This window comes from Zalophus californianus, chromosome 14 (genome assembly GCF_009762305.2).
Source record: "Zalophus californianus isolate mZalCal1 chromosome 14, mZalCal1.pri.v2, whole genome shotgun sequence".
Classification (NCBI taxonomy): Eukaryota; Metazoa; Chordata; class Mammalia; order Carnivora; family Otariidae; genus Zalophus; species Zalophus californianus.
In genome coordinates, this window is record NC_045608.1 from 31403251 (window position 1) to 31412248 (window position 8998).

Below are 8998 nucleotides of genomic sequence, written 5' to 3' on the forward strand. Positions count from 1 at the left end.
GGAACCGATGAATTGATTTTCAACAGACGTCCCAAAGTAATTCAAGGCAGGGAGAATTCTCTTACCAGCAAATGATTCTGGCAACTCAGTGTCATGGGGGAAAAAAGCCAACCTTAACTCTCAGATCATATGTAAAAAATTAATTTGAAATAGATTGTAAAAGCTAAAACACAGTAAACTTTTAGAGGAAAACATAGGTAAAAATCTTTGTAACCTTAGATAGGCAAAAATGTCTTAGTACACAAAAAGGATGAACCACAGAAGAAAAAGTTGATAAATGGGATCTCATCAGAACTGAAAATGTTTTGTCTTTGAAAGACACTGCTAAGAAAATGAAAAGCAAGCCACATATTTTGAAAAATCTTACAGTATATATATGACAAAGGACTTGTATCTAGAATACGTTAAAAAAAAAACTCTTAAAACTCAAAAATAAGCAACCCAGTGAAATCATGGGCAAAAGATCTGAAGGTATACAAGTGGACATTAAGCACATGAAGATAATTTCATTAGTCATCAGAAAGTGCAAACACCACATACCCACTGGAATGGTTGAAGTTAAAGTCAGTCCTAAGTGTTGGTGAATGTCATTCTAGCTGGAGCTCCCTTCCATTGATGATGGGAATGTGAAATGGTATAAGCATTTTGAAGAATAGTTTGGTAGTTTCTTATAAAGGTAAACAAATGCTTCCATACAGCCAAACAATCTCACTCATATAATCACCCAAGAGAAATAAAAATATGTCCACACAAAGACTTTTACTGCTTGATTCATAATAGCAGTAAACTGGAGACAATCCTGATGTCCCTCAAAAATGAAGTGGATGTTTGGTATGTTTATACAATGGAATGCTACCCAGCAGTAAAAATGAATGAACTATTAATACACATAGCAGTGTGGGTGAATCTCAGAAACGGTGAAAGAAACCAGACAAAGTACATACTGTATGAGTCCATTTATATGCAGTTCCAGAAATTGTGACTAAGTCCCTATGGATTGGTCACATCTCCAGCTGGGGCTGGAGTGAAGGGGGTTGGGGGGTCGGGTAGGTAAGACTGACCAGAAAGGGATACAAAAGAACTTTGCAGGACGAAGGAAAGATTTTCTATCTCTGTTGTGGTAGGAGGTTGTGTTTGTCAAAACTCACTGGACTTGTACACTTAACATGGTGTATTTACTGAATATAAACTATCCCTCGATAAAGTTGATTTTTTAAAAATTTAAGGAATTTACTCCATTGCAAAAAGCACTAGGAAAGAAAATGAAGACTGTTGAGCATCTAGGTCTGCCTTCCCTTTCATCCTGTAGAGGAGGATGTGGCTGGGACTCCGTGAAGTTGAATGACAACTAGGCCATGTTTGAGCTGCCAGAAGGAGTCCTCACTTACCAGCTGTCCTTTCGTCAAGATTAAATAATTTCAAGTGTGTATCACAAAAAGACAAGAGATACTTTCTAGAACTCTTAAGGTGAAGTTATTCTAAGAGAAAATACTCCCTCTGAACAGTCAACTCCTGCTAGACCTCATCTTGCCAAGGCTGACGGGTTGCCCAGCTGCTATGCTTATGTTTCGGCGGCGAGCTTATCTTTGTATAGGTAAACCTCGTGGTCAGCATTTGGTGGCGGGATACTCAACATGTATGTTTTCTACTTGCCAGGTCTCTATCATCCCGCGGGGCAAAGGACTAGGTTATGCTCAGTATTTACCCAAAGAACAATACCTGTACACCAAAGAGCAGCTCTTGGATAGGATGTGCATGACCCTGGGTGGCCGGGTATCGGAAGAAATCTTCTTCGGGAGAATTACAACTGGCGCTCAAGACGACTTGAGGAAAGTAACTCAGAGTGCCTATGCTCAAGTGAGTATATGAAATGGAGGGTTTCTTCCTTGCTCTCTCACATTTGCACCAGAAATGGGCGTTTGTGATTGGCTCTGAAACAGCAGACTGGCTATTGTTGTGTTGTGTTTGACTGGCTTAGACTTTTCAGGCAAGAAATTCCTAAAAGGAACTTTTTTTTTTTTTTGATAGTACAATATTTAAAGTTTACAGATTTCGGGGCACCTGGGTGGCTCAATCGTTAAGCATCTGCCTTCAGCTCAGGTCATGATCCCAGGGTCCTGGGATCGGGTCCAGCATCGGGCTCCCTGCTCGGCGGGAAGCCTGCTTCTCCCTCTTCCCCTCCCCCTGCTTGTGTTCCCTTTCTCGCTGTGTGTCTCTGTCAAATAAATAAAATCTTTTAAATAAAATAAAGTTTACAGGTTTCTCCTGCTATCTGAATTCCTATGAAACCGTTTGGAAGCTGAAATGGCTCAAAGCAAAGAAGCACTTATTGTTAATTGATATGGGAAAATTTCTGAAAGTTCCCAGACCCCAAAACTGACGTCTGGTAGACTGCTGTACCTTGGGACACATCTGTAATGGAGCCTGCAGTGCCACTCACTGCTCGGGGGTGTGGTGCCTCTGTCCCAGCTTGCTGCGGAACACATGCGGAGTGCTCTTTTCACCTCTTTTCATAAAAAAAGTCCTTTTTCAGTTTCTTTTCGGTTAGCGAAAGTACGTACTGCCGTAGGTCTTTCATAAAAGCAAAGTGACACAAGATGAAAGGCAGGGGATACCTAATATTACTAAGAGTCTGTAAAGTGGGTATGCAGAGTTTAAAGTTCTGTTAGAAGCCTCTGTGATCCCATAGTGCAACACTGCCTGTACTCTCGGCTGTCCCTAAGAGCATCCCTTCTTGGTCCCCTCCCTTCCTGATGGACCAGCCACTCTCCTGACTTGTTACTGTCATACCCACATTTTCCTTGTTTATCCCTGGTGCATACATCCCCAAACAATAGAGTTTTGCTGTCTCGGAACTTCATCTAAATGACTTTCTCTGAAAACTCGTATAACGCATATGTCAGCTCTTCTTCTGGTCTGTCACCTTTTCCAGTCTTTTTTATTTATTTGTTTATTTTTATTTTTTTATTTTAAAGATTTTATTTATTTGAGGGAGCGAGCGAGAGAGCACGAGTGGTGGGGGGTGCAGAGGGTGAGGGAGAAGCAGACTGGCCGCTGAGCAGGGAGCCTGATGTGGGGCTTGATCCCAGGACCCTGAGATCATGACCTGAGCTGAAAGCAGACACTTAACGACTGAGCCACCCAGGCGCCCCTTAAAAAAAAAAAAAAAAAATCTTTAAAAAAGACTTGAGGGGTGCCTAGGTGGCTCAGTCTGTGGAGCATCTGCCTTCAGCTCAGGGCAGGATCTTAGGGTCCTGGGATTGCACCCCACGTCAGGCTCCCTGCTCAGGGGCGAGTCTGCTTCTCCCTCTCCCTCTCCCTCCCCGCCCCCCGATCTCTCCCTCAAATAAAAATCTTTTTAAAAAACCAAAAAAACAAACATAGCTTCCTGCTTTCTGAGTTCTCTTGGCTCTGTTCCTGCTCCTCACTTCATCTGGGCCTTCTCTTTTCTAGTCAATTTGGATTTTACTTCCAGAAACTTCTTAGTGTGGGGCTTTTTAGTTTTGGGGGCTCATAGGGTCTAGTCTAGACCCCGTAGCTTGAGGGAACAGGAAAATGCAAACTCCCTTCCAGGTTGGCACACTGCCCTTTCCAGGAAGAGCCTGGAGGGCATGGGTTTTAACCTCTTCGGTCTGTCAGATCCTTCTTGCCTCTCTACTTCCCCTCGAGCAGGGAGAAGTATCTTGCAGGTCTCATAGATGTTGTCCATGGGCTTCTTGTGTCCCTAATTGAGCAGTTTAAAATACTATCCATTGCTGCACTGTCTACATAGAACACCCTTGTCCACTCAGCCAACCCAAGGCTGCCATGTAGATTTCGCCAGGTTAGAGTACTAGTACAGTGAGATGTGTGGAGTTAATGCCATTATAAAGACTTCCTGCCATTTTTTTAAGTCAGCCTGTCAGCAAAACCAATGCCCACTACTAATCATGTATTCTTTTTCAGATTGTTCAGTTCGGCATGAATGAAAAGGTTGGGCAAATCTCCTTTGATCTCCCACGTCAGGGTGATATGGTTTTAGAGAAGCCCTACAGCGAAGCCACTGCAAGACTGATAGATGATGAAGTACGAATACTTATTAATGATGCTTATAAAAGAACAGTGGCTCTCCTCACAGAGAAGAAAGCTGATGTGGAGAAGGTAGGTGCCAGGCGTATGAATAATTCTCTACATGGTTTTGCCAAAAAAAGAAAAAAGAAAAAAAGAAAAAGGTTAAAGTGATGGATTGACTGCATTGGTTTATAGACATGAGCATTTCCTGTAGCGGGCTCACTCATTCTGATTCTGTGTCCGCTCTGTCTCTGAGGAGGTGGGAGTGCAGTAGTGAGCAAAAGTAGGACACAGCCCTGGCTCTTGTGGCTGTTAGCAGTGTGAGTGCAGGATTAATGGAATCTGCAAATAACCACAAAATACGCAACTGAGGCATCCCTCCCCCCTTCCGTGTGTTTTACCTGTACTCCTCAGTAAGGAGCACAGTGGACCAACGGATTTACCGATGTCTTTCGCCTCTGGCATAAACAGGTAGTGATGAAAGTGCAAATAAAAGCTAGCCCATGTGAAATTGGCACATGAAAATTACCTTTGGCTTAATTATGAGCTTTGCGAATAAACATGCTCTGTGTTTTCTGTCCTACTTCATATGATAGCACCTACCAAAGGAAGGGTTTCCTTCTGAATTCAGTGGATTTCTCACATCCAGTAAACTCTTATTAATTATTCAGAATCCATGCAACCAAAATTAGAATTTTTTGTTCTTTGAACATTCCACACTCCTAAAGCACAAATGAGAGAGCCTTTTAGGAGGGATTGACACGGATAGAAGAATATTCCAAGATGTGCTGTTCCATCAGTAAGGCAATCCAGAAGCATCTGTGATGTCTTTTCACAAAAGTGCCCAATGCAGGTGGAGAGACCTGGTGCCCTGCACACAGGAACTCTGAGAAAGGAAGATCAGAGTGGTCAGCGAAGGCCTCGTTATAGAAGATAGAACTTAGATTTTATGTAGAAGGGTAGTCATGTTACAGTGAATGAGTTGGGGGGCGGGGGGAGCAGAGGGTGGTGTGGAGGCCTGGTGAGCAGGAGGTGTGTGGGGAGCAGGGCAGGGTTGAGCAGATAGTTGGGGGGAGGGAACTGCAGTACCCAGGTTCTCAAAAGCTAGCTAGGAAGTTTAGAAACACAGTTTTAGAAATAAGAGTGACCTTCAGAATGATCTGATCCAGCCCTTTGTTTTATAGCAAGGAGTCCTTAAAGACTGTTGAAATGATGAAGTTCATCATTTGCGGGAGTGTGGCAGCCCGGGGAGTGGCAGAGACTGGCTCAGGGGCTGGTGCGGGTCGCTCAGTCTGACACAGTGCTGGGGCTAGCACTGGAAGTAGGGCAAAGGCAGATCTGAAAAAACTGAGATTTATTGGTTAAATGCATGGGGTGAACGAGAAGAAAGCCCTTGAGATGATGACTCCTGGTGGCCAACACAGAGGGTGGGGGTCAGTCTTGAACCCAAGAGAACGCGGGCAGTGGGCATTTGCGAATGAAATGTGGACAGCAGGTCCAGGCCGGAGATAGGATCTGTTGGTGGTCCCCCCATAGCCAGATGTAGAAAAGATGGATCTGAGCCATGGAAGACCGTGGAGGAGCTCACTCAAGACCCCTGGCTGCAGGAGGACAGTGTGCATTCATGGATCCAAGAGGAACCTTCCACGTGCACACCACAGATGCCAAACAGGTCCAGGGAGTTTGACCCAGTTATCTAGCCTTCTGCACATACAGTGCCTATACTGACAGTGGTAACAAAGACGTGTGTGGGAAAGGGAAATTGATTCAATGGAGTGAGGATCTGGAAACACTGCAGAGTCCTGAAGTACTGTTTGGCCCATTTGAGAAAATTAAATCTGTAAAGAGTAATGTTGAGCCAGCCAGGAGATGGGGAGCCATCAAGAGGAGAGGTGGCTGGAGACTTTGCTGCTAGGACTAGTGTCCTCCCAATTCTGGGCCTCAGTTGACTCCTTTGCTGGACAGGATAGTACATAAGGGCTAAGCTTTAGGAGAATAAGAGTAACCTGCTAGGATCCACCTATCATCCACCCGGTGTACCGGGTACTGCTTAAGATGCATGAACTTCTCTAAAGTTCCTTGCAGCCTTAGGAGGTGGAAACACTGTCATCCCATCTTACAAAAGAATAAACTAGTACAGGGAGAGGTTAAGTAACTTTGCTTAAGGTCTGTACTGTACTGTTGAATGTGGCTAGTCCCAAGTGAAAGTGTGCTCTGAGCACACTGGGTTTTAAAGACTTGCTATGAAAAAAGGAAGGTAAAATATCTCAGTAATTGTTTATATCATTACATGTTAGAACGATACTGTGGGGGTACCTGGGTGGTTCAGTCAGTTGAGTGTCCGACTCTTAATTTCAGCTTAGGTAATGATTGCAGGGTCATGAGATCGGGCCCCACGTTGAGCTCTGCACTCAGAGTCTGCTTGAGATTCTCTCTCTCCTCTCTCTCTGCCTCTCCCCCCCTTCTCACTCTCTAAAATAAATAAATCTTTGTGAAAAATGATACTGCATTTGATAATATTGGGTTAAATAAAACATATTATTGCAACGTAAGTGTAAATAGGCAAATTGAGAGTTAATGGTGGTCTAAGAAGACAACCTGGTTATGTTTTTAAGAGTTTTTATCTCTTAGAAATAAAGACAAAAATATATATGGATAAAATATGACAGCTGGGATTTTCTTCAGAGTAATCTACGGAGTAGATGAGACAAAAATGGCTCTAAGTTGAGGACTGTTGATAGTGGCTATATGGGGATCCGTTACCCATTTTCTGCTTTTGTGCATATATGCAATAGTCCATGATAAGGTTTCTAAAAACTGATAAAACAAAATAAAATTGATTTATTTTTTGGTATCTTTAAAAACAGGGCATCTAGTGTAAAAGTGCAGATAAGTCAAATTTCTAAGTAGGGAGTTACCTTAGAAACTAAATCTATTTTATGAGATCAGTTGATATTTTAACCCACTTTGCTGTCTTTGTAATGGTCAGATGCTCTAATGGCCATTGTCCTCCACCCTGACACCCCCACTCACCTCCACACACATAGTTGGTCAGGTGTCCCTTTCCCAGTGTCCTGTTAAGATGTGTACTGTCAAATTTCTGGTTCAAGCATAGAAATGACTAGAACTTCAAGATACATGTTTTCATATAAACCTTCCTGGCTTCCTTTTGTATCTCTGCCCTTGTATTTATTTTTTCAACTAACTTTTTTTAAATTTCTTGCTTACCTCTTTCTCTCCTTTCCCCTACCTTGCCCTCCTAGCCACTTTTCTGAGTTTGTAATGTATCCTTCCAGAACTTCTTTATGTACATGTAAGCACATAAAAAGATATATATTCCTTTCCTTTTAAAGGCAAATGTAGCATACCATAAAGGGTGTGCATCTTGCTTTTCTCACTGAGTATCTTTCTCCAAGATGTATATAGAACAGATTCTTCATTACAGGTGCATAATTGTTCATTGTGTGAATGTATCCAAATCTATTTAGCCCCTCCCTTACTGGTGGACATTTGTTTTTTCCAATATTTTGTTTATTTTACTCTAAAATCCTGGGACCTTGTCTGTATCTTTTCAGTGGTCTTAAATCCTATTTTGGAGTGGGATTAGCTATAAATAAAAATTTTTTTTTTGTTTTTTTTGCGAAGTCTTTGCGTGCGAAGACTTTGCTAAGAAATTGTGTTTAATGGAAATTGTTCATATTTCAGGTTGCTCTTCTATTGTTAGAAAAAGAAGTGTTAGATAAGAATGATATGGTTGAACTTTTGGGCCCCAGGCCATTTGCGGAAAAATCTACCTATGAAGAATTCGTGGAAGGCACTGGCAGCTTGGACGAGGACACTTCACTTCCAGAGGGCCTTAAGGACTGGAACAAAGAACGGGAGAAGGAGAAAGAGGCGCTCCGGGATGAGAAAATCACCAGCCAGCTCCGAGAAGGGAGACCATTTTAGCTTGTGCCTTTGTCAAGGTCGACTCTGGCTTTCTCAGAGGAATAAGGACACTGCGGGGTTGATCATAACCATCTGCTGACCTGGTTGAGATGGTGGGAAGAGGAGTCCTTAGTCCTCAGCCTCTGAAGTCACACCCTGGGTGGCAGGGTGACTTTCTGAAGGCCCAGGAGAATGTGTCCCCAAGCCCGCCAGGCTCTCAGCGGCCGGGAGCACGGAGAGGGCACCCAGCGCCGCTCCCTCCACCATCCATGGTGCCAGCCGATGTGTGTTGGGGACCGACCGACCATCCGTGGAGGCTTGGCGGTGTGGAAGAGGTGTGTTGTTCTCTTCCCATCCCCCACTCTTCATTCCTGCTTCCCTTCAGAGTTTCCCTCTGTGGATGAGCTGTGAAATTACATTGGAGTCCTGATAAGAATATTTTAATTTGACTTAATACTTTAAAGATTGAATCCAGATCACATGTTGCTGTTTTAATGGAATGGTTTTCTACAGAGAGCTATAACATATCTACAGATATGAATGTATTATGTAAATACGGCTTCTTTACATCAAAAATAAAGTGTACTGTACTTTTCTCCTTCTGAACTCAACAATGGGTCACTGTTTCATGCTTGGGGTATTTTCTTTTAGAAAACGTAATGGAAAGGAATTAAGTGTTCTAACTTTGGAGAGAGGAATCCTTTAAAACCTCACTCCTGCTGGTTCTTATACCAGCTCCCACAAGAGGCTTGGTAGCTTCTAGAGTTGTACATTCTGGAATGATGAACTCTGGATATAAAGTACATTGATACGAAGTCAGTGCAAGAATCTGATGATGGCATCAGTTTACATCCTCACTAGGCTGGTCGTGACGTTGGTCCTGGCATCTGGGTCTAGAAGTCAGTGTGTGATCATAGCAGGTCCGGCAGGCTGTCCCAAACCATCACATTGGATCTCAGTTATTTCAGCTTGCCTCGTGTGTTCTTGATGCAGTTAAGTATGTTGTGGGAACAACCATTTC

At 43.2% G+C, this 8998-nt stretch overlaps 1 protein-coding gene across 3 annotated transcripts in view; it reads left to right on the forward strand.

Moving 5' to 3' along the window:
• Positions 1–8588, forward strand: part of AFG3L2 (AFG3 like matrix AAA peptidase subunit 2) — a 51208-nt gene extending 42620 nt beyond the window's left edge. For all 3 annotated transcript variants that reach the window (XM_027577092.1, XM_027577091.1, XM_027577093.1), the window contains 3 exons: positions 1657–1857; positions 3946–4140; positions 7756–8588. In XM_027577092.1, the coding sequence (XP_027432893.1) occupies positions 1657–1857; positions 3946–4140; positions 7756–7998 (639 nt within the window). In that variant the 3' untranslated portion in view covers positions 7999–8588. The remainder of the gene's footprint in view (positions 1–1656; positions 1858–3945; positions 4141–7755) is intronic.
• Positions 8589–8998: the final 410 nt, after the last annotated feature.